General features: G+C 40.5%; 1 protein-coding gene across 1 annotated transcript in view; it reads left to right on the top strand.

Annotated features, from left to right (window-relative positions):
* nlrx1 (NLR family member X1) overlaps positions 1-26,363 on the top strand; it is a gene marked incomplete in the record, with an annotated part of 121,738 nt that overhangs the window by 50,454 nt on the left and 44,921 nt on the right. The window contains 3 exon segments of the mRNA XM_036133296.1: positions 2,911-3,221; positions 12,458-12,689; positions 21,187-22,351. Coding sequence (XP_035989189.1) covers positions 3,094-3,221; positions 12,458-12,689; positions 21,187-22,351 — 1,525 coding nt within the window.

Below are 26,363 nucleotides of genomic sequence, written 5' to 3'. Positions count from 1 at the left end.
CTGAGATATGTGTTGATTATGACTGTTTTAATTATTGTGGTAGACTTCAACTTTCACTTGACCACCCGGAAGACAGAATTGCAAAAGAACTGTGTGACACACTTAGAAACTTTTGGTTTAACTTAACATGTAAAACTCCAACACAAAACAGGGTACACATATTAGACTTAATCATCACTAAAGGTCTAAGATTTCTAACGTCAATGTAAGTGATGTTGCCCTATCTGATCACTTTTCTGTTACCTTTTGAAGCATAATTACCAGTGACTCATTTAGCCAAAGGGACCATCATAAGAAAACGCACCTTTAAGGACAATGCCACGGAAACTTTTATTCCAGCTTACTCTTTGCTACTTTAACCTTGGGCTGTCTACTCAGTAAATGAGCTAGTAGATAACTTTCAGTCTCTAAGTCTCACATCATTGACTGCATTGCTCCAGTTAAAGTGAAAGTTCTTTCCGGGAGACAAATCTCTTTGGAGAAATGCTCCAGCATTTAAGGTGAAAAAGGGAATGTCGAAAAGCTGAACGCAGGTGGAGAAAGAAACAGACTCCAGGTTCACTATGATATAATATATATATATATATTATATATATATATAATATATATATATTATATATATATAGAAACGACTTTACAGATATAACTTACCAACTGAAAAATGCAAAGAAATCTTTTTTCTCTCTGAGATCCATTAAGAAAACATTTAATAATGCTGTGTCTTATTTTCCACAGTCGACAGGCTAACAATCCTCCTCCTGTGTCCGTGGCTTCCGAACTCCACTCCACCAGGGCCTCAATGAATTTGCTAACTTTCTTTACTGAGAAAATCCTAAAAATTAGAGGATCACTTTGTATTACCATATCAACACCAGAACCAATGCTGTTCTCCACTGGAACTACTTCTGACAAATGTCTCATTTCAGCCAAATAAACTACAAAAGCTTAGAGCAGATCACTCAGCACTAAGTTCCTCCTCCTGCTGCCTTGATGTTCTACCCACAGCTTTCTTTAAAAAGTTTACCTGTCATAGCGTCTGATTTGACTCAGATAAAAAACACGTCCCTTCTGTCAGGTGTTTTCCCCCAGTTCCCTAAAATAGCAATTATCAAACCACTTCTGAAAAAGAACAACTTAGACAAACTTCTACTTCCAGAAAATATAGGCCCATCTCAAACCTCCCCTTTATCAGTAAGATTATTGAAAAGCTGTATTTCAACAATTAAACACCTTCTTAACTACGACCGAGCCGCTTTGACGTATTCCAGTCTGGCTTCCGTGCTCACCACAGTATAGAGACGGCCCTTATCAAGGTGTTTAATGACATCGATATAAATACAGACTGTGGAAGAAACACCGTGCTGGTTCTATTGGATCTCAGTGCAGCATTCGATACTGTTTGATCATTCCATCCTGTTAGAACGCCTGGAGAACTGGGTCGGCTTCTCTGGTACAGCTCTCCACTGGTTTAAAATCCTACTTAAAGGACAGGGACTTTTTTGTATCAGTATCACATGTGGGGTCCCCAAGGGTCCATCCTGGGTCCCCTCCTCTTCAATATCTACATTCTCCCTCTAGCTCAGATAATAAAAAATAACAACATCAGCTACCATAACTATGCAGATGGCACACAGCTTTACATCACTATGTCACCAGGTGACTATGAACCATTTCAGGCACTGAGTAAATGCCTAGAAGAAATCAATGCCTGGATGTGTCAAACAACTTTCTTCAATTGAATAAAAACAAAACTGAAGTAATAATCTTTGGACCAATAGAGGAGAGATCAAAAGTTAGCACACAGCTTCAGTCACTTCAGCTAAAACCATTGATCAGGCCCGAAATTTGGGTGTAGTGATGGACTCAGACCTGAACCTTCAAAAGCATCTAAAGACAATTACAAGGTCGGCTTTCTATCACCTGAGGACATTTCCAGGATTAAAGGACTAATGTCTCAGAAGGATCTGGAAAAACTAATCTATGCGTTTTATATTTAGTCGAATTGATTACTGCAACGGTGTTTTCAACAGGCCTACCTAAAAGTGGATCAGACAGCTGCAGCTGATCCAGAACGCTGCTGCCCCGCGTCCTCCCTAAGACTAAGAAAGTAGAGCACATAACCCCAGTTCTAAAGTCATTACACTGGCTCCCTGTATCTCAGAGAATAGACTTTAAATACTTCTGTTAGTCTATAATCCCTAAATGGCTTAGCACCTAAATACATTACAGACTTGTTATCAGTGTAATCAACCCTCCAGACCACTCAGGTCTTCTGGCTCCAGCCTTCTCTGCATACCTAGAACACGAGCCAAACACGGAGAAGCAGCATTTAGTTCCTATGCTCCACTTATCTGGAACAACTTCTCCAGAAAACTGTAAAAGTGCGGAAAGCCTGAGTTCCTTTAAATCAAGATTAAAACACATATATTTAAAATTGCCTTTGAATGTTCCAGTTAAACTGTTTTTACTGTTTTTAATGTTCTTTTTTTGTTTTTCTACATTCTATCCCTACTTGCTTTTATTCCTATATTTTAATCATGTAAAGCACTTTGCATTGTCTCTGTACTGAATTGTGCTATATAATAAAATTTGCCTTGCCTTGCCTTATATATTAAATAATTCTAGACCTCCAATCCCTCTTTCCACCTATTGTCCTAATCTCAAAGCCAAATCGGAATATTTTTACAGACAATACCTGACATACGAGGTTATTTCATTAAATATTAAATTACTTTATAGCTGTTTAATTGCATGTGTCTAAGGTGTATTTTGGGTGAAAAATTTGTATTTTAACACACTTTTTACACAGACATGTTTTTTCTCTCACTGTAGACCCCATAGAGATCCACAAGAGGAAGCTGCTGATGTGTTTAACCACCTTCCTAAAGAGGAGGAACAGTTTGGATGTCTCTTTAGTTCAGAGACCATGCATGTTGCTCCGCTTATTATAGAGAGAAGAGATGAGGAGAGGGCGGGACTTCTCCAATCACCTTTCCAAACTCAGATCTCCTCTAGCCATTCTCTGACTGAAGAACAGCTTTTTGAGCCTACCAATACCTGGAGTGAAGGTCGTGGACTCAATGTGCTGCTTGTATGGTGCTGTGGGACTGGGAAGGCTACATAGTTCGAAAGCTGGTGCTGGACTGGTGTAAAGGAACCACAATGACTCGGTTCAAGCTGCTTGTTCCTTTCTCATGTGAAGACCTCAACCAGCTCTCAAAGTGAGTCAAATATTTGCTTTTTGTTTAAATATGTACATTCTATCATCCATGATAATTCTAAATGCTTGGATAGAAGGTAATTAGACTTCTTATTTTATTTATTTGAAGCAATTCACCTCTAATTCAATAGGCATGTTCTGTTTTGTATAAGGGTGTATGCAACAGACGTACTAGTGTCTTGCAAAATTTATTATCCCCGATAGAATGTGTATCCCCTCCGTTAGGAGTGCGGAAGAGCGAATCCAGTTTGCTGCACCTCATTTCCAACCATCTAGATGTGGAACTAGTGATATCATACTTTTGTGAAAACGTTTGAGTGTCATTACTTCATTGTTCATATGATTATTTGAACATTCAGAGAACATTTGCTTAATATGAGGATAATCAAGTCTGTGTAAATTTGATTCATATCAACACATATCAACTGAATCAAATTTCTTTAGTATGTTGTATAACAAAAAGTAACTTTAAAAGTAAAACAAATTTTTTTTTTGTTCTATTTTAAAAGAATTGTATTTTTGTACTATATCTGGAAATAAGTATAAAGCCATTTACTTGTTAAGATATGTCTCATGAGCTTGGTGTGTGAGTCTGTGTTTGTGTGGCTGTGTGAGTCCTGTCCACCACCTGAGGGTCACTGCTGGACGGTGTGGCTTATCTGCTACAGGTGACACACCTGTGTGCCATTCTAGTCATTATTTGCGGTATTTATAAGGAGCAACAGGGCTACCATTCTAAGCTTGATGAGCCCACTTAGAAGCATTAGGAAATACTGAAGACTTGACTCTAGCAACTGAGTATTGAGTATCATTATATATTTGTCTTTAACTACTAGTTCATTTACCTGCTTGCCCGCTATCCTAACCCTAACCCTGCCTTACCATCCAAGATCAGTTCCATCCACTTGCCTGCCTGTGATGTGTCTGCCTCAACAAGCTTTCACCCTGAGCCCAGATCTGGTTCCAATTGGTGGTTACTAAAGAACAACTCATCTTTGAAATAAGGAGCATAAATAACATTGAACCGATCTCTGTGTCATGCTTGACTTTTTCTGCCTGTGGGTCAGGAGAATCTCTCCAATCATGTCAGAATCATCAGGCCAGTCTGACAGAGCAGAACCATGAGCAGGAACTTCCTTTGAAGAACCACCCGTAGCAACAACAGCTTGCTTTCAAAACACTGCCTCACCCACCCCAGAACACTATATAGGTGAGAATGGCAAATGTGGGGTTTCCTATTGCAAAGTTCTCTTTTTTTTTGCAAACCGCCCCAATCCTTCTGTTGATGATGCCTTTAATCTCTTTCTTAATTGCCAAGTTTTAACAGGCTCTTGGACATGCTTAATCTGAGACAAAAGGCCCGTTTACACTACACTTTTTTAACCGAGCCGAGACCAGTCCGAACTCGGTAACCGAGATAACTCTTGTGTGTAAAGTTCAGCAGACTGAACTGAACAGCGCTAAACATAACCGGACCACGCTAACTGCAGACCAGTTCTTGAGCAGGTCTCGGACTGTTTTTTTTTTTTTATCCTGGTTATCTGATAACGAAGAGCACATGAGCAGACTGCGTCATCCCCTTACAGTCAGCTGACTGTCCACGTTTTTTCCGGCGTGTCTGGCTGCAAGTCCCGATTCACACTCCATTCAGACAACTTTCAGACATTCATAAAAATACTAGCTTCCTTACAATGCCACACGATTTCCAGAGATGATTCTGCTTAGCAGTGTGATGAACCTCAGTGTCTGTTGTTGTTTCCTGTGTCTGTAATCCTTATTAGACGTTTGTTTGTCTTATCCACGTCCCAAAAGCCGACTCTGTCTAACCATAACATCCTGAATGTTACGGGTGCCGCCATTTTGATTTGCTCGGTCCCGCCTTCAATCCCAGAGAGCAGCAGTACCGCAGATCGTCACTAGGAGGCGAGGAGCAACCAAGGAACCGGGATAGTGGTTGTGTGTAAACGGTCGTCTCGGCTTGGTTAACTGATCCAGGCTCAGACTGGGCTCGGCTCGATTAAAAAAGTGTAGTGTAAACGGGCCTAAAGGGACTCAGATCAGTGGCAGATTTTGCTATATAGCTGCTTCATCAGTTTGGAATGTTTAAGCTCCTTTTCAATCATGCCTCATACAAAGTTAAAGGATGAAATAGTCTGCTGAGATGAGCCCCAGCATTGGTAGGAGCTCATTACCCTTGCCATCAGAATTGATAACAGACTGTGTAGACTGAGAGAAAAAAGACTAAAATCATCTTGTCCCACCACACAGCAATCCTTTGTCAGATAGCTCAATGTAAACCCTCCCGGAGATCCACCTCAGAAGGAACCAATGCAGGCTGATTCTTGAAGAGTGACAACACCACTTGTAGAGTGGGGTTGACTTGTATAGTGGTTGGGCAGGCCATTACATAACCACCTGCACATTTTTTTTTTTTTTTTTGTGACCTGTCTGGCATTGTGGCACTGGGGAGCATCATGCTCTCCCAGGAAGCCAGCTCCCCTGCTGCCTCCAATAGGCACCACCTCCACTCTGATTAAAAGGGCGAGCCCGTCAGTACCTACATGAATACTGGAAGTCACTTTCAGAAAGAGTAATTCCCGGCTTGTCTTACCCAGCTCCCTGATAATTCTTCACAACCGTTAATATTGATATTAATTAATCAATAATCCACTATACTCCATGCTTTAATTGACTCAGGGTTTGAGCAAAACCTTTTTGATAATCAGCTGGTTGAACTACGCAATATTCATATTTCTCCCCTGCCTGCAGCAGTCAACGCTTTTGCATTACATGGTAAAGAATTACAACAACACATCAGACTGAACCTGTTGAACGTATAGTTTCTGGAAATCACAGAGACTAGTCAACACCAGTCATTGGTTATCACCCTTCATAATCCTTGTTTAAATGGAAAGATAGTCAAATTCAGAAATCCAGGAAAGAGAGTCCTGGATTTCCAGCTATTTGTCCCGATGCTTGCAGTTAGCTCATCTAATGCCCTTGAAGAACAGAGACAACATGTTAGACTGGCGTTCCAGGTGTTGTGCAATCAAGCCATGAGGAAAAATCTGACTGAGTTGTAAGCAAAGAAATTTGAGACTTTTACAGGCTCCAACGAATAGCCCCCTCAGCAGGGTGCTGTGATACAGGATATACCAAATTTCTCTTCCTCTTTGCCTGCGGACCCTCATGGAGAGTGTCCGGCGCTGGGGAGACCAGCCACTGATACGGGCCTCATGGGGCTCGAAGACTCACAAGCATCTGCATGGTCAACCAAGCTGAGTAAAGTCTGCTTTCTGTGAAACTAACATCATAATTAAACCAGTGGTGGTCTGTTTAAGCTGTGCAGGAGAAAGCTGACCTAGGAGCCGAGCCACTATCCATCAGAAATGCAGAGACCCCCATGCTGCGGTCCCCGCTTCCACATGCTGCAGGTGAATATCACCTGTTTGGGCTGATATTCACTGGGCAATATCTAACAGGTTATCCAACCTTTAACAGTTATCTAACAGTTATTTATTCAAACATTAAATTACTTAAAACAGTGTGTAATAGCACAACACAGGCTACTGGAAAAGAGATTATTTGTGAAAGCTGAAAAATGTGAGTTCCATGTCCCGTCAATAACCTTACTCTGATTTATCATAGAAAGCATGTGGTCAGCAAAATCCCTCCAATCATGTCATATTGAGCATTAATGTTTATATGAATCCAGGTTACACATACGAGATTATCCTTGTATTAGACAATTGTTCTCGGTATGTCCTAATAAACATAAACAATGAAGTAATGACATTCACCTTTAACTTGTTCACAAAAGTTAAACATTACTATGTCCACGTTTAGATGGTTGGAAGTGAGGTGCAATGTTTTACAACCTTTCAAAACAGTGGAAATAGAAGGCACACAGATTACACGAAATTCATTTTACCCAGGTAAAAATACATTTCCCCAGGTATTTAAATCCTGGGACTTTGAATGGAAAAACGGGCATTGAGAGAGATGGAAGCCTCATTGCTGAAGTCAATAGAAAATCCCTACACACAGACCAATACCTACTTTTTCAATCTCAGCTTCCACTGGAACATAAACTATCAGTCATCAAATCCCTGGAGCTTTGGGCCCAACAGGTCCCCACAAAGAAAGAAGCACAGGACATGGAACCAGGGGTGGTTCTAGACAGGCGCCAACAGGGGCCCATGCCCCTGTAGAAATGGTTCTGGCCCCTGTTATGGCCCCTGTACTAAAGACATGATAATAAATACACTTCTCATAATTATTTGCAATGGCAAAGAAACCATAACTGATTGGTCACTTTGACCAATATTATTTTTTACCTGTACAGTTTTACTGTAATTAATTATTTTTAAATAAAATTTAAAAATTTTAATTTAATTCTTTTTAAATAAAAAGAATTTAAAACTTAAGATGTTTCACGTTTAGCTTATGAGCTGGGGGCAAAGTTTTAACTGCTAGATCAGGGATCTTAAACCTGCAGTTCCAGAGCTACACATGGCTCACTTAATAGTATTAAATTATATTAATATATTATATTATTATTTTTTTTTTTTTTCAGTTTTTTGTTCTGTGCCCCTGTGAAAAAACACTGGCCCCACCTTGGCCCCCTGGTAAATTTGGTCTAGAACCGCCACTGCATGGAACACAAACATATCGAAACTCAACTGAGCCCAGTGAAGGAGAAGAGGTGGAAGGAGATTGTCATTCCATATGTCAGGGGTTCTCAACCTTTTGCAAGCTGGGCCCCCCCAAAGCTGGTTCATTGCAGTTGGGGCCCCAGTGCCCCCGCCCAGATCCCCCATCCCCCCGCCCCGCTCTACCTTGCATAGATTGATAGATAGATAGATAGCCCTAGGCTATTATTTTGATGCCCACATTATTATTATTACCATCATCAGTAGTGGTAGGTAGGCCTATTATCATTTCTAGGCTATTGTTATAATTGGCAGTAGCACCAGACTTCTAATGTGAGCTTGCAGGCATTATTATTATTATTATTATGAGTAGTATAGGCCTATCACCATTACTAGGCTATTGCTATATAATTGTGAGGTTACATGCTTTTTTTTGTTATTATTATTATTATTATCATCAGTAGGCCTATCACCATTACTAGGCTATTGCTATATAATTGTGAGGTTACATGCTTTTTTTTTTGTTATTATTATTATTATTATTATCATCATCATCAGTAGGCCTATCATCATTACTAGGCTATTGCTATAATTGGCAGTAGCACCAGACTTCTAATGTGAGCTTGCAGGCATTATTATTATTATTATTACTATTATTATTATTATTATTATGAGTAGTATATGCCTATCATTATTACAAGGCTATTGCTATATAATTATGAGGTTACATGCTTTATTGTTGTTGTTATTATTATTATCATCAGTTGGCCTATTATCATTACTAGGCTATTGCTATATAATTAGGTGATGTTAATGTGAGACCTGAGCCTGCTTTGCCTTGCAAAGATCCTCAATTCTTGGCTCAATGTTTGATAAGCATAGCCTCAAATCATCCTCGATTTGTGCACGATTGCGGTATTTTGTTTTGAGTGCAGTCATTTTTGAGAATCCTGCCTCACACAAATATGTCGACGCGAAAGGAAGGAGAATCTTCAAGGCGACGTCACAGAGTTCCGGGTATTCCTGCATCAATGCTGCCCAGAATGACGAAAGAGGACAGGAGCTAAAGAGTTCCTTCAGTCTACTGTCACTCTTCAGCTCAATAAGCTGTTCCTGCATATCAATTGATAGCTCGTTTGCTGTGCACACAAACGGATCTCGAACCCATGCAAAAGAGCGATAATCCTCTTTAAAGTACGTCGCAAATTGTTTTCTCATTGCTGACAGGTGCTCAGACGCTGATTGAAATAGGGAGGAGAAATCGTGTGACGCGCCTGCATCAGTTATAAAGTCTGTAAGGCAGGGGAACATGTCGCAGTTCCCTCGACTGATGCGGCCATGCCAGAGGTTTAGTTTTTGTGTGAAGGCTTGCACTTTGTCTGCAAGGAGCAAAATATGAGTTTCGCGGCCTTGCAAAGACAGGTTGATGCCATTCAAGCGGTCAAATATATCGACCAAATAGGACAGAGACGCAAGCCACATAGTGTCATCCAGATGCTTCGCCAGATCTGATTTGATTTCTGTCAAAAACCACTTCACCTCCTCTCGCAGCTCATACAACCGCTGTAACACCCGCCCCCTGGAGAGCCAGCGAACTTCAGTGTGCAGAAGCAGCTGTTCGTGCCTGACCCCATCTCCTGGCAGAGGACCCCAAACAAGCGAGAGTTTAGCGGCCGTGATTTTATGAGATTTATTATTTTGACGGATTGGTTCAGCACAGAGTCAAAGAGAACCGGCATTTTTTTAGCAGCTAGTGCTTCGCGATGGACCATGCAGTGTGTCCATTTCACAAGTGGAGCTACTTGCTGAACGCGAGCAGCTAGGCCACGCTCACGCCCCGTCATTGCCTGCGCACCATCCGTGCATAGGCCAACGCATCGGTCCCAAGCCAAACCATTTTCGCGGATAAAAACAGAAACAGCGATATGACCGACTTTGCAGCCGTTAAACTTTCCCAAGACGATGTTCCAGGCACACGGATTACTGGTCGAACTGTCGAAGAACACACCAACCTTCAGCTCAAACGATGGCTTGAGTGTCGAGGGCTTAAAAAAAATGGAAAACGGGCTGAGTTGATCGAACGGTAAGCTTTGTGGGTTTTTTTCCTGCGCGACGGTCATGGCGTCATCGGCCGTTTTTTTGTTTGTAATCACCGTCCAGGGATCGGTATATGTTTAATGTTTGTCTTATTTGAAATGTTTTTGAGTAAGCTATCCTGGTAGCAGGGTATCATGTTAGCGCATGCTACCATGATAGCCTATATGCTGTCATGGTAGCAGGCGCTTCATTATTAACATGTCGGCCACCAAAATACTCTTACCTGTTCACTACTTGATGTCGCTGGAATTGGGTCAGGATGTTCTTCGGTTGGGCCCTTTCCTCCGACAAAATGCTTGCTACATATGTAGGCCGACCGCACCGGTGTATATACAAAACTTTAACTTTTTATGAAAGTAGTTTAGTGATAAAAAAAAAGTGCACATTTTTTTTTTCCAGTTTTTTTCCACTCCCATCCTGTAGCCTACTCGCGCCCCCCCGGGAGAGTGTCGGCGCCCCCCCCGGGGGGGCGCGCCCCACCGGTTGAGAACCACTGCCATTAAGTGCTATGCATTCAATAAGCAATGAGGAAGAGAGAAATTCCGACGCATTTTATACTCAATAGCACTTGCCGACTACTTGAACCAAACACTAAATCGCAAATTCAACGGTGCAGTCCACTGCAGCCACGGAAACTCTGACCTCGACATTGGAAAAACAAGACGTGGCCAAAAAAAGGATGTCCCAACACTGTCAACTCATTGGGTTAAATGACTCAGTGCTTCAACTACATCTAAAGGACTAGAGACACTCTTGAAGATGGGTGGTTTGAAAGAGTAAAATAAGCCATCTACGTCAAGCATGAAAACCCAACATGACAAACTGTAGGTGGCCTTAGTTTCCAGGCTTATTTAATTTCCAGTGGAGTTTTTATAACCTCTCTCAATTTGAGACGTGACAAATAAAACTCACATGTTCGCTCTTTAAGAGGACATTTCACAAGATACTCATCTTTTGAACTGAGGAAAACTTTTGGATATTTCCAGTACATTTAACTGTGTCAAAACAAATGAGTAGGTTAAAAAGTTACTCCCTGAAAAGGCCATGATTGGGAAGTAGATATTTGTTGTGATGCTGAAAGTGTTATGGAAGGAGAATGTTAATGTTTAAAATTTGATAACTTTTTCAGTTTTATAATTTAGTATACAATGGTCTAAATCTCATTCTTTGTTAACTTTACCTAATTTTCAGGATCCCCGGGGCTTTGGTTACTTATTGTAGCTCCCTGGGGATCCTGCAGCCTGTGTATGCGTTTCACTCTTTGTATAATTTTTCCTTAAATCAGGGGTGTCAAACATATGGCCCGCAGGCCGGTTCAGGCCCGTCGAACAATTTAGTCCGGCCCGGTGGCTAAATGCATTATCATTATTCAAAAAAAAAAAAATGGCAATAACAATTGTTAATGCCAAAAAGAGCTCATCAGATTTGACTTTCACAAGTCATAGTGCTCCGCTTGATTTATGAATGTGAATAGTTTTATTATGATTCATGCAGGAATTATCTCAAATGATATGGACACTACAATGGGAAAGTAGGAGAGGAAAGGAAGAACAATAAGAAAAAAGAAAAGGTGAAAGAAAGAGGAGATAAAAGGAAGCAAATGAAAAAACAATTATTGAAAAAAACATGTACTTCGTTTAATTGAAAATCTGCAGTTCCTATATTGTCCATGAGGGGCGCTGTGTTTTAATCAGCAGATGGTAGCAAACTGGTTTTAGTGGCTCACAAGGACCTAACCATAGTTAGTACCAAGTAAACTGGATAACTACAGAACATCTGGAAAAAGCGTTAAAAGAAGACAAAACAACTTCTAGCCTACTCCCTCCAGCAACTACATAAATCAAACACCTTACCTTGGAGGAGGCTTGAGCGGGCCAACCCGTGTGGAGTCCTGGGTAAGACTACAGGGTGGAGGTTTTGAAAAGCATGGAGCACATCCACCAGCGAGTGCTGGCCCAAATCTTCGGCTCCAGACCCCAGCAGTCATTACCTTCATCTGTTGTTTACCCCGACATGTAAGCTTCTATTTCTGCAGCTCAGACCGACACATCAGCTTCAGCATTTGCAGCCCTGCCCAAGACACTGGTTCCTGCCTCTGTCTCTGCTACTTTGTCCAACGTGTCTTTACCAGCCTCCGTCTTTCAGATTAACGCCACAAATCCCATCCCCGCAGCTCTGTCCTGTGCCCCTGCTCCTGCTGGAGAAATTCTGGATTGTGTTCATGTTGGATGATGAATTAAACTGTTATTTTAACAAGTTTTAATACGGGCCCTGATCTTTGGAAATTATCTAATAACTCGTATAAATATGGGAGGCTAGCTTAGGAATGAAAGCTAGTTTAGCTGTCGCAACTGTGTTGGATCGGAGATACTAATTGTAGTTAAACTTGTGATGTGTAAAACCAATAAATTCTAATTTTGTCAGGCCTGTGTTTTATAACTTTTACTTACGACTTGCTGTTTAACAATGATCATCATGTCTTTAACAGGGTGGTTTCTTTAAGAGATCTGGTTGGCAGGAAGTATCTTCATTTGAAAAAACATCCATTACTCAATGGGGAAAGAGACCAGGCCAAGGATGTGCTTTTCCTCTTCAATGGAATGGAGAAGATGCAACTAGACTTCCGGATTGGGTCCTCTGAACTTTGCAGTGATCCTAATGAGCCTCTTCCATCACATGTAATCATTGTGAACTTGCTTAGGAAATATCTACTACCTGAGGTAAGCCATTGTTCATGATCAGTGCAGTTCTCTAACCTTTCAGTTCTAGTTTTCCTTCCATCTCACTCAAGTTTATGTGCAGAACTTAGCCATAAGATGCATTTTCTAACCTCTAAAACTGAAAAAAAATTAAGCATTATAAAAAGATAAGCATTATAAGGGAGAATCAGCATGTTTTGAAATATGGCTTGTTTATGTATACATTAAACCTGATGTTTGTGTGCTACTTGAAAAAATAATTTCTTTTCATCACTAACCTCAAATCCTGTTAGTTAGGATCTCCCTGAGTGTCCTGATGCATCCCAATGATCTAGGTAGAGAAAAAAAGATGGGAAAAAAGGTGAATAGGTCCTTTTGATGTTTTTTTTTTTTGTTTTTTTGTTTTTTTTTTGTTTTTGGTTGAAACGTTTTGTTGTTGTTTAAGGGACTTCTTCAGTGCGAAGAGTTATAGGTAAACTTAGCCTCAAAAGCAGTATCTTTGCATAGTGGATCAACATGTTTAACTGGGACTATCAAAACTGGTTCTTCACAAGGAAAAAGAGGACCATCAGGCTACCAATCGTTAGTGCTCTGATGGCCACTTATTGTACCCAAGGGGCTTTACTTACACTCATGTTATTTAGTTCTGTTTACTTATATAACAAAAAGTTTCCTATCGAATCAAACCCAGCAGATTGGATCGAGTCTTGAAAAGCAGCATTTACTCCTCCTAAAAGAGCGTACAGCCACAGTGGAGAGTGGTCTGCATTGTCAATGGCTTTGCAGCAATCCTTCATACTGAGCAGGAAAACTCACCTTTAACAGGAAGGAAAACCTCCAGCAGAACCAGGCTCAGTGTGAATGGCCATCTGCCTCGATCGATTGGGGGTTAGAGAAGACAAAGAAGAGATTTTTTTAAAAAAGCACACATTTCCCTTTATTTTCACACACAGTTGTGAATTGTTTTGTCTCTGCATTTAACACATCCCTTAGGGACGAGTGGGCTGCCTAAATTGTGCCTGGGGAGCAATTTGGGAATAAGGATCTTGCTCAGGGACAAATAAGTGGCAGTCTGCAGGGATCGAACTGGGTACTAGCAGCCTTCTCAGAATGCAAGGACACTTTTCTAACCAATAGAAGATCTATGTATTTGCCACAAAGAAATAGATAGAATATGCCAAAAGAGAGCCAACATTTGGGTTCTGTCAGAGAATCAGAAATGGCTTAGTGCAGTAAACGAATGAGCTGTGGTGCTAAAGATTGATAAAAAAATCTACTTATTCCATCTACTGAGTTCTGGGCTTTCTAAATCAAGGTGAATGATACATACCTGTTATTAGTGACAGATTTGGAGCAGTAGAGCTTCAAAATGCCTTTCACAGACATCACCACAAAGTGCTATACAACATTTAAATTACAGTTATAGCAGTGTCATTTAACAATTGCTGACTTAATACCAAAGGGAGCACAACAGATTTGCTATCACAAGGTGGAGCATTACTGCTTTTGCTGTAGTGCTCCGCTTGATTTATAGATGCAAAAAGTTGTGTTAGATTTTATTGTGGGACTATTTCACATTCAATGGACACATAAATAGGAAGGTAAAAGAGAAAGAAAGGAAGAGAAAAGGACACAAAATGCTAAAAGAGAGAAAAGATGACAAAAATAGGGTAGAGGAAAAGGAGAGAACAAGATAGCATCCACTTAGTGGAGACCTGACAATAAAAAATAAACAAAAATCCAGGTACACACTAGCAATCACATGTTTACACCCTAGTGTCTATGGAGCCAATCGGTCTCGATATTCACAAATGCACATATGTGATTCATACATGCACAGGACAAGGTCCATGCATGCACAGCCCGATTCATGCAAGCACAAAAAAATCCACAAATGCACAAAAAAATCCACACATCCACAGGACAAGATCCACGCATACACAGCCCGATTCATGCATGCATAGCCCGATTCATGCAAGCACAAAAAAAATCCACAAATGCACAAAAAAATCCACACATCCACAGTTTGATTCATGCAAGCACAAAAAAATCCACAAATGCACAAAAAATCCACGCACACACAGGACAAGATCCACACATGCACAGCTCTGGTCTTTAAACTTCACTGCATTTGTGTGTGCATTTTTGAGACTCCTTTGCCGTGCGCTGATTCACGCGTACTTTTTTTTTTAATCAGAGAATGGTTTGCAACCAATCAGAAGCCTCCCTTGTATAAGCCAATCACTGGAAAGTACTCCACGTGGGGTGACTTACTCATAAGCCAATCACATTCAACCTGTTCAGGAAGCGCGTAGTATGAGCACAATGTGCTCTAAGGCTTCAGCGGGCAGCAGCCGTTTGTCTCCCTCTCTCTCCGCAGGTGTTTGCTCATGAGCGGAGGCGCCCAGCTTCAGGTGTCCGCATCCACCACCACTCCCCCTCCACCCCCCGCTGGAAGCTATTGAAGAAAAACCTTTACATTTATTGTAAAAATCTTAAAAATATAAAAAGGCTTAAAATGGAAAAAAATGTGTGGTCCATCAGGCTAATATAGAACAATTTAACACAGGTTTTGAGTCAGTGAGTCACATGACCAGATGACCAGGGAGCTATTGAATAAAAATCTTTACAAATAAAAAAAAAATTAACATAGATTAAAATGGAATAAAAACAAGTGTGCCTTACAAATGTTATTTATTAGCATGATTTAATATTCGTTTTAACTTAGCTGATCACAAGAGATGAAATTTATTGATTTTTATTTCTCAAGAGTGCTTGGTTCCCACAGCGTGTGAGAGGAGGGAGCAGCAATATATATATATATATATATATATATATATATATATATATATATATATATATATATATATACAGGGGTTGAACAATGAAACTGAAACACCTCTCATTATAGTGTGGGAGGTTTCATGGCTAAATTGGACCAGCCTGGTGGCCAATCTTCATTAATTGTACATTGAACCAATAAGAGCAGAGTGTGAAGGTCCAATTAGCAGGGTAAGAGCACAGTTTTGCTCAAAATATTGCAGTGCACACATCATTATGGGTGACATACCAGAGTTCAAAAGAGGACAAATTGTTGGTGCACGTCTTGCTGGCGCATCTGTGACCAAGACAGCAAGTCTTTGTGATGTATCAAGAGCCACAATATCCAGGGTAATATCAGCATACCACCAAGAAGGATGAACCACATCCAACAGGATTACCTGTGGATGCAAGAGGAAGCTGTCTGAAAGGGATGTTCGGGTGCTAACCCGGATTGTATCCAAAAAACATAAAACCACGGCTCCCCAAATCACGGCAGAATTAAATGTGCACCTCAATGTGCACCCTGTGGAGCTCCGTCGGGAGCTCCACAGGGTCAATATCCACGGCCGGGCTGCTATAGCCAAACCTTTGGTCACTCGTGCCAATACCAAACGTCAGTTTCAATGGTGCAAGGAGCGCAAATCTTGGACTGTGGACAATTTGAAACATGTATTGTTCTCTGATGAGTCCACCTTTACTGTTTTCCCCACATCCGGGAGGGTTATGGTGTGGAGAAGCCCCAAAGAAGCGTACCACCCAGATTGTTGCATGCCCAGAGTGAAGCAGGGGGGTGGATCAGTGATGGTTTGGGCTGCCATATCATGGCATTCCCTTGGCCCTATACTTGTGCTAGATGGGCGCGTCACTGCCAAGGACTACCGAACCATTCTGGAAGACCATGTGCATCCAATGGTTCAAACATTGTATCCTGAAGGAGGTGCCGTGTATCAGGATGACAATGCACCAATACACGCAGCAAGACTGGTGAAAGACTTGTTTGATGAACATGTGAAGTTGAACATCTCCTATGGCCTCCCATGGCCTGCACAGTCACCAGATCTAAATATTATTGAGCCACTTTGGGGTGTTTTGGAGGAGCGAGTCAGGAAATATTTTCCTCCACGAGCATCACGTCGTGACCTGGCCACTATCCTGCAAGAAGAATGGCTTAAAATCCCTCTGACCACTGTGCAGGACTTGTATATGTCATTCCCAAGATGAATTGACGCTGTATTGGCTGGTGGTCTAAAACCAGGTGTTTCAGTTTCATTGTCCAACCCGTCTTTAAATATATATATATATATATATATATATATATATATATATATATATATATATATATATATATAGTGGAGGAGTGATAATGACGACACAAAGGATGTAGGTTTGAACAGTTCTTTACTCGACTCCAACTGACAGCAACTGTACAGAAATCCTATATATATACACACACCACCGAACAAACATATTTTCCAATCTCTCTACTGAGTGAGAGTGGAGCCCCCTAGTGGTCCGCCACAATATATATATATATATATATATATATATATATATATATTAGTGCTGTCAGTTAAACGCGGTATTAACGGCGTTAACGCAAACCCATTTTAACGCCGACAATTTTTTTGTCGTCGTTAACGCGCGCAGCGTCAAAACACACATACCGTTCCCTAATGTTTTTTCCCCCGCCGCGCTCTCCGTACTGTGTTTCTTTTACCCTCGGCGCTTTCCGTAGTTTCAAGAGTCCTAGAAAACTGTAGCAAAACACACCCGCCCCGAAGGGTTTCTTTTACCCTCGGACACATGCAACTTTGGGCTTCTTTTTTCTAAAACCGCTTCTAAATTTCACGAGTCACGGGTTGCGTTTTTTTTGGGCACGTTTCTGAAAGTGAAATCGCTTATTTGGGCTCTAAAATAAGTGACGAAACAGCGGTTATTATGAGACCTGCCTGCACTGCCCACACTTTGTATCCAGCTGAAATATCCCTCCGCCATAGGAGCCGACGGTAGTAAAGTCAGACAGAGCAACTCTGCACGTATTTTCTGCAGTTTACGGTGCAATAACCGGTGATAACTGCTGAAAGTAGATTACATGGTGCAGATCACCATTTTATCAGACATTGGTTCTGAAGATGAGCTTTTACACGTTGATAAAATTGCAGAAACCCAACCCATAAACCGTACTTTAATGCTTATTAATTTGTTTTCTATGTATTTGACAAACTAAGGCTGAATTACGTTGCCAAACGAAGGACCTGGAGTTACTAAACAGTTGCTAAACAGTCTTTTTCAGGGTATTAAGCTCCTGCCCAGTTGCAAGCAAAGTGTTAGACTGGAATGACCTGAAAATTGAAAACCTTTTTCCAGGCTTAAACTGTATAAATATGGATATAAACAGCAAACAAAAATATTGTTGTTGGTGTGAAAGCTCAGAATTAGATGTGTGTGAGAGAGAGAGTGAAGAAATGAACAAAACTTGTGACTTTATTGAAATGTACAATTTTTATTAATTTGTATGTCTTTGCGTAATACCATGTCTAGCTTTGTTTAAGAGGCAAAAAAAAATATATCGGCATGAAAACAGGTATTTATTTACACATTTGTTTACACATGGTGTAAACATCAGGGCGTCATGATTAGTAATTTAGCCATTATAGTCCAGAGTTTAACATTTGGCACCAGGATGTTTTCATTCCAATTCTGAAAAGTGCTTGAAAAATAACATACAAATATGTTTTGTACAAGCATGTATTTTATTAGTGTCATTTATTGCAAAATTGCACATTAAAATGCCCAAACAAACTATTACACTTTCAGAAATAAAAGGATAAAATATGCGATTAATCGCGATTAAAATTTTTAATCGTTTGACAGCACTAATATATATATATATATATATATATATATATATATATATATATATATTTCAATCAGCAAATTCTCTCCACTAGGCTAGTGAAACTTAATTGAAAATATTAAGCAAAAGTAAGATTAAAGAAACTAAGGAACTACGCACACGTAAAAGTAAATAAAAGTAGTGGAAAACCATCCCTACAGATCTAAGTTAGAGAACCAAAGTTCATCTTAAGGAATCTGGATTAAGGTTAAATTAGCTTAACTAATTTAGAACAGCAGTTGGTTTCAACCCATTCACAAAGTTCAATGTTTCATCTTACTTGGAGTTTAAAATAAGATTTAAATGAATGATTTGCTAAAAAAAAATCAATACCCTTAAGACAGTTTTTATTTCTTAATGTAATTAGTTCTCCTGAAAATAATTAAGACTAAACAGCGACTAATACTAGTGGACATTCTGAGCTTATATAAAAAGACTTCTAAGATGTATTCGGTATAATTAGTGGACCGGAAAACATAAACATTAATGTCCCACCAGTGTATAAAACCTTTATGAAAATAAAGTTTGTCCTAACCTTAAAACACCTGAAACACATCAACATAGCTTTGTTTCAAGTTTGCTAGCAGGTAGCTTAGCCTGTTAGTCCCAGGTCTTAACCTCTGTAAAACCTTAAAACACATGGAAAGGTAGGATGGAATGAAGCCATTTAAAGTGGTTTACTTTTAATGTGTTTTCTATCTCGGGTGAAAGCTAGCAGTTTGGGCCAGCAGCAAGGAAGTATCACCCTCCTTTATTGTGGGTTCTTTGGGCACTTCTCTACAGTCTCTCTGGCCATAGGAAGCTTGACGCTGCGGAGAACTCTGCAGGGCTTCTCTAGCACATCTATGTTAGAGAAGCCTAACCCGTACTTAGGCACCGTCCATCCGCAGGAAACCACTTTATGCTGTCTTGGAGCAACTTTCCTGCAAAAGCTAAGAAAAATCATAAAAGGTTTCTGTTGAGACTGGCGTATGATTCCGCAGAAGACAAGATTGAAGCTGCCTAGCTTTGATTCTAGCCTGCGCTGACCACATGGGTGCAGGCTAGATCGATGTGAAACTTCTCACGAGGGCCCACATACAGAGAGAGAAGCCTCTCTGGTGCAGCTGGCCAAGCATGCTTTTGCATGACAGACGAGTCCGGGAGCTAGGTTTTTTTGAGTTTACTTGGGAAGTGACTGCTCCAGTCTGACACTTATTGTGGCTTTTAGCCCACAAGCTGATCTTATATTTCATCTGGCTGAAGCCCAACAAGAGGAACCTGGTAACTAGAAGATCTGGATTCTATTCTACTTTTAGAAATGGTAGGAATCACCAGTAAGCCTGTAGTCTTGACAGTGAAGTTCTCTGTTAGGAAAATATGGAGCAATTAGATCTCTGATGTATGATGAAGCTTGTTTATTAAGGGCTTTAAATGTGTGAAGGAGAATTTCTATTTCTGTTTTGGAATTAAAAATGAACCAAATGAAGAGAGGCTAGGATATGAGAAATGTGATCTCTCTATTTAGTTTTATCAGATGTCTTGCTTTATCATTTCGGATCAGCTGAAAACCTTTAACAGCATTTTGTGGGTGTCCTGGTAGTAAAGAATTACAATAGTCCAACCTTGAAGTAACAAATGCATGGACTAGTTTTCAAGCAACTCTCCTGGACAGGATATTTTTTATTTTAGCAATATTCAGCATTTAGAGACAGGCAATCCTAAAAAAAAACTGTTTCATATGGTATTTAAATGGTATGTCCTGATTTAAAAAAAACTTACACTAATATTTTTTTTTTACATAATTATTGGAGGCAAGGTTAATGCCCTTCAAATGAAGTGACTGAGCAGTTTCTTTTTCAAAGACTCATGTAACTCATGATAACTTCAAAAAAACATAACCGTAGCAGTCAACAATATCATGTTCTGTAAAAGTTAATTTTTCTGAAAAAAAAAAAAATCATTAAGAAAATAACAATTAGGGTTTAATAGATATAGTATTTCAAAATGTTTCTTGTCAATTAAAAACGACTTCTGTTGTCTAACTCTGAAATTGTATGGCTATTTGATTTTTTGTGTGTGTAGACTTAGAGACTTAGACTTAGACAACTTTATTTGTCATTTTGTATGCACAGAGAGCAGTAAAATTAAATTACAGTATATGGTGGAGCAGTGATTTAAAAGTAAACAATTTAAATGTAGACAATGCAGGAGAAGTCACAGTGTACAGGTGAGTATTTTTAAAACCATTTGTATGTGAGGAAGTGATTGTGCTAAGGGCATTTGTGCAAGAATACAGCTTGTAAATTACAGTAAATTTAAAATACAGCTTAGGTGCAGCAGTGATTTAAAAGTAAAACAATTGAAATGTAAACAATGCAGGAGAAAGTCACAGTGTACAGGTGAGTATTATAAAAAAAACATTTGTATGTACAGAATTTGATTGTGCAAAGTGCATTTTGTGCAAGAATGCATTTAAAAACTAAGAGTTCGGCAGCATTTGTAATGCTAGATGGAGATGCAGTGATGCAAAATGTGCAAATATGCAAATGTTGTGCAGAGTTTATGGGTTATAGTTCAGCAGTTTAACAGCAGTTCAACAGCAGCAGGGAAAAAGCTTTTGCAGAACCTGGTGAACCTGCAGCGGATGCCGCAGAACCTCTTCCCAGAGGGCAGCAGGGAGAACAGTCCATGGTGGGGCTGTGAGGGGTCCCTGATGATGTTACGGGCTCGGGACACGCAGCGCTGAGATGAAATGTCTTTTATGAAGGGAAGAGGAACCCTCTGGAGTGTAATAGATTTCTGTGCTCTATCTTCTAGGCCAGTATCTTGATGGTCACCAGACTGTCTGCTGTGGAATACATCCCTCAGAAGTATGTGAGTCGTTACGCACAGATTTGTGGATTCAGTGACCCAGATCGGCAGCGTGCATACTTTACCAGCCGCCTACTGCAGAGTGAAGAAGCAGCACACAACAAAGAGGCCCAGACACTGATAGAGCTTCTTTACCTCAACCTGCAGAGTGAAAGCCAGCTGGCTGCTGCTTGCTTTCTACCCTCTTACTGTTGGCTCACATGTGCTACTTTACACCTTCTTCATTTTACCAGTGCTCAGGCACCCATTCGCACACTGACGGGTATATATACTAGTTTTTTTAGGCTTAACTTTGGGGGGGAGGTGCTGGGCACAAAAACCGGCACGAGTGTATCCACTCAGGACAATCACAGTTCTTTAATGATGTATGTTGTCCGTACAGTTGGCAAACTTGCGTTTGATGGTGTGATGAACAAACGTACATCTTTCTCGGACAAGGAACTGGAACAGTGGATTGGTGGTAAAATGAAGACCGATGAGGAGCTTCATCAGCTGGCCATGTTCCAAACGGATGTGCTAGACTTCTTCCTAGCTCCATGTGTAAAGAGTGGAAAACATTTATCAAAAGAACTCTTTGAAAATGATGACAAGCAATATGTCTTTGCTGTCCCAGCTATGCAGGAGTACCTAGCAGCTCTCTATGTGGTATTGGGAGAAAACAAATCAGCTTTAGAGAAGCTAACCAGCCAAATGTCTGTAGCCATTGGTCAAGCAAGTGAGGATGTAAGTGCTCTCGTAAACATCCTTTCTAAGTTTGTTCCACTCCGGCTCTTTGCTATATTCAACCTGCTTAAGCTTGTTCCAAAACTCTATGAGAAAATGAGAAGTCGGAACAAAGGAAAAATTGCCAGAACAATGGCAGCTGAGATGTTCCGCACAGAGGACAGCTATAATGAGGATGTCCTGGATCAAGTGGAGCAAAGCCTTTTGGGAGTCCATGGCCCGCAGCCGCAAAAGTATGATGGCAGCCAACCTTTTGAGCTTTACCCCATCTTCATGGGAGGATTGTTACAATATAGTAACCGGGTACTTCTTAAGCAACTAGACTGCAACATTCAAAGCACCACAGTTGTTCAGATAACACGAGCCCTCAGGAAGTACCTTGTCAGAGGTAAGACCCACGTTATCCATTCTCTCATTACTATCAATTTTGTTTATATTTAAAGAATTTAAATGGTACTTTTAATCTACTGCTGTAGAATCAATTGCTTCATAATTGATGTTTGGAAGTGATGTTTTGTTTCTCCATTTTGACAAAAATTCAATAAAATTTTATTTAAATAGCGCCAATTCATGAAACATGTCATCTCAAGGCACTTTACAAAGTCAAAATCAATCAAAGAGTGAGCATGTTGTGGTTATGGTACTGATGCCTCATTTACTCTGCTTTGTTGTTAACTCAGATAACAAAACATGGTTAATTCAATATTGAATTATGGTCAAACCGGTAGATTTTTGTTAAGGTCATAGCATAGCGGTTTCAGTGCGTCATAGCACTGAAACCACCCTCTTAAAAATAATCAATGATCTTTTAATAGCAGCTGACTCTGGTCTAATTTCCATCCTCATTCTTCTTGATCTGAGTGCAGCCTTTGACACAGTTTCACACTCTAACCTACTCCATCGACTTTATACAATTGGCATCACTCACACTCCCCTAGCCTGGTTTCATTCCTACCTTTCTGGCCGCACTCAGTTTGTTCAGATTAAGTCATATCGTTCCAACTTCTCTCCAGTTACCACCGGTGTTCCCCAAGGCTCTGTTCTAGGACTCCTACTTTTTATCATCTACATTCTCCCCCTTGGCAATATCTTTAGGAAATTTAACATCAATTTACACTGTTATGCGGATGACACCCAGCTCTATCTTTCTTGTAAACCAAACTCTTCACTCCCACCTCCTTCATTAATTTCCTGGTTAACCTCCAACTTTCTTAAACTGAATAATGACAAGACCGAAATCCTCCTAGTGGGGACAAAATCTTCATTAACCATTTACCATCCTTGATAGCACCTTGTCCTTCTCCTCTCACATTAACAACCTTACCCGTTCCGCTTACTTTCACTTACGCAATATCAATCACCTTCGCCCCTCTCTCTCCCCTAGCTCCACCTGCACTCTTGTTTATACTCTGGTCACTTCCCGCATCGATTACTGTAATTCTCTTCTTCCTCAAAAATCCATTCACAAGCTTCAGTCAGTACAAAACTCAGCAGCTCACATCATTTCTAGAACCCCCTCTTTCCATCACATCACCCCAGTCCTGCAGCAGTTCCACTGGCTACCTGTGAATTTCAGAATTCAGTTCAAAATCCTCCTACTTACTTTTAAAGTTATTCACAATCTCTCCCCTCCATACCTTTCTGATTTACTTCAAATTTCTACTCCCTCCCGCATACTTAGATCTTCTTCTACCACTCACTTAGTTGTTCCTTCAGCCCGTCTTAGCACCATGGGGAGCAGAGCTTTTTCTCGTTCTGCGCCCACACTCTGGAATTCTCCTGTGTGTAGTTTGTGTTGTTTCTTTTAATTATGACGACATTGCTTTTACCATTTATTGTTTTTATATGTACAGTGACCTTGAGTGTTTTGAAAGGCGCTTGAAATAAAATGTATTATTATTATTAAGGTCGACGATTGATGGTGGATCAACCATCAAATCGTCCAATTCCAGCCAATTACCAATGTTGAAAATATGTAATTGAATCGATGCTGTTTTGTGGTTTAATTTTAATGGTTGAAATGCCAACATCTAAACAATGTTGAATCAACATATGCTGTTCATCACACACCCACCCCCTCATCACCTCCTCCTCTTTGAGCTCTAGGTGAGAGTATTTTATTATTGGGTGGGAGTTTATCACGTTTTAAATTAAGCAGTGAGGAATGTGGGTTGTGATTTTTTTTTTTTCTGTAAATTTTCTTACTGTATGTGCATAACGTGTAGTCACTACAGTGTTTCCCGCAGGAATTTGCTTATGCGAGGCGGGGGGGGGGGGGGGGAGGTCGGACCGACTCGGGGGGGGGGGACGACACGTTTTCCGCGGACAGACTCGCGGAGCGGGGGTATCCATGTGTTTTTTCCATGCTATTCACGCACGCGCGAAAGCGCGTGTTAACGTCACTTTTTTTTTTGTTTTTTTTTTGTTGGAATGTTGGCGTGGCGGTAGCGTGACTTTGGCGTGGCGTGCCAACATAGCGCTACGGGAAACACTGCACTACAAGGAGTGGAGTGGATCACCCCCCACCCCTACCCTTTTGTTTATTCCATTTTGTTTAAGTCAATTCAAAAATATTTTATCAACCCTAAGGGGATTGCTGTTGTAACTCGTGTTACAGGGGTTTCATCGAGTCTGATGGCTGCAGGGAGAAAGGATCTCCTGTATCGATCTGTCTTACAGCTGATCTGGAGAAGCCTCTCACTGAAGAAACTGTTGTACAACAGGCTGGAGAAGGGGGTACCTAGAGTTGTCTATGTTCTTAATTTTATGAAGTATCCTTTTTTACAAAGTCATATCCAGAGGTTATAGAAGAGTCCCCAGAACAGAGCCAGACTTCTTTATAAGCTTGTTGAGTTTCTTTGTGTCAGTTGCTTTGATGCTGCTTCTCCTATCTGACTAGTAGAGGGCTTGCACTCGCACATGAGTTAGGGAGTTTGTCCTGTAACTGTCGGGTCGACGGTTCGATCCCATTCACAAATTTACATCTTTGTTGACAATGTCACTTTGTCGTTGTGTTTTACATTAGACAATGTAGCCCCCTTGAAAAAGAAGGTAATTATTCACAAGCATGTTAGGAAATTGGAGAGAAAATGATGATCTACTCATTAAGACGAAGCCTGCCTAATCTGGAAAAACAGTCTCCTGTAGAGTTAGAGCAGCATATTTTTCATCATTAATTGAGGACAATAAAATAATCCTAGATTTCTCTTCAGTGCAGTTGCTAAACTTACCCATAATCATAGCTCCGTTGATCCATCCATTCCCTTAGGTCTCAGCAGTAATGACTTTATGGGATTCTTCATAAATAAAATTTATTCCATAAAAAATAAAATTATTGGCATCCTCCCAAACATGATTACCTCGTCCTCAGTAAGTGAGGCAACATCGGAGGAATCTTTAGAACTTGCTCGGTGTTTGAACTGTTTAGAACCAGTAGAGCTTTCTGGGCTATCTAAAATATTAGCTTCATCTAAACCTTCTACTTGTATGTTAGACCCAGGGCTTTGAACCGATTTTTTTCCCCAATCGGTTCGTTCCGAACAGAAACGGAATTTTAACGTTTCCGGTTATGAGTTCCACCAATAAATTGACGTTACCGAACCGGTTAGAACAAAAAAATACTGTTCGTTCCTGTCAGCTGTTTAATGCTATACAGTGTTTCCCCCAGGAATTTGCTTAGGCGAGGCGTTGAGTTGTCGGACTGGGGGGGGGGGGGGGGTTGGGGGGCTGAGGAGAAGAAGACAAGCTTTGCGCGGACGACCTGCAGAGCGGGGGGGAGAAACAAGCTTTGTGCGGACGACCGGAGCAGAGCGCCTGTGTTTTTTCCTGCTATTCACTATATCCATGCGCGAAAGCAACAACATAAAAACGCCTGTTAGCGTCAAATAAACAGCATATCGAGTTAGGTTTTTTTATTTTTTTTTATTTGCCGAGGCGGTAGCGTGAGTTTGGCGAGGCGGCTGCCTTGCCAAGAGAGCGCTGCGGGAAACCCTGCTATAGAATTATGTCACATTTCTCATCCAGCTTAAACCAGCTATTGATATTGTGTTTGGAATGAGCGTTTTACTTAACGATGGATCGTAATTTACCTTATTTAAGATGTGTAGCCCTAGTGGAGACACCACTCTCTCCATTCAGTCAGCGAATGTGTGATGTGATGTCACACAGGAAGCGAACCTCAGCCGTCATGGTAACATGCGCAGGAAAATTATTATTATTTTTTTTTTAGTTAATTAGGCAACGGAGACTTTGAGGAACGAAATAAAACCGATATTAACCGGTTACCATTATTTTTAAATAAGTGTTCCAGTTCCAGAACATAAAAAACAATAACGTTTCCGGTTTCGTTTCTGTTCCCTGTAAAATACAAAAAGATCCCGGTTTTCGTTTTCATTCCTTGA

This window comes from Fundulus heteroclitus, unplaced genomic scaffold (genome assembly GCF_011125445.2).
Source record: "Fundulus heteroclitus isolate FHET01 unplaced genomic scaffold, MU-UCD_Fhet_4.1 scaffold_60, whole genome shotgun sequence".
Taxonomy (NCBI): Eukaryota; Metazoa; Chordata; class Actinopteri; order Cyprinodontiformes; family Fundulidae; genus Fundulus; species Fundulus heteroclitus.
Note: the sequence above shows the minus strand (reverse complement) of the source record. Positions and strands in the feature narration are given on the sequence as shown.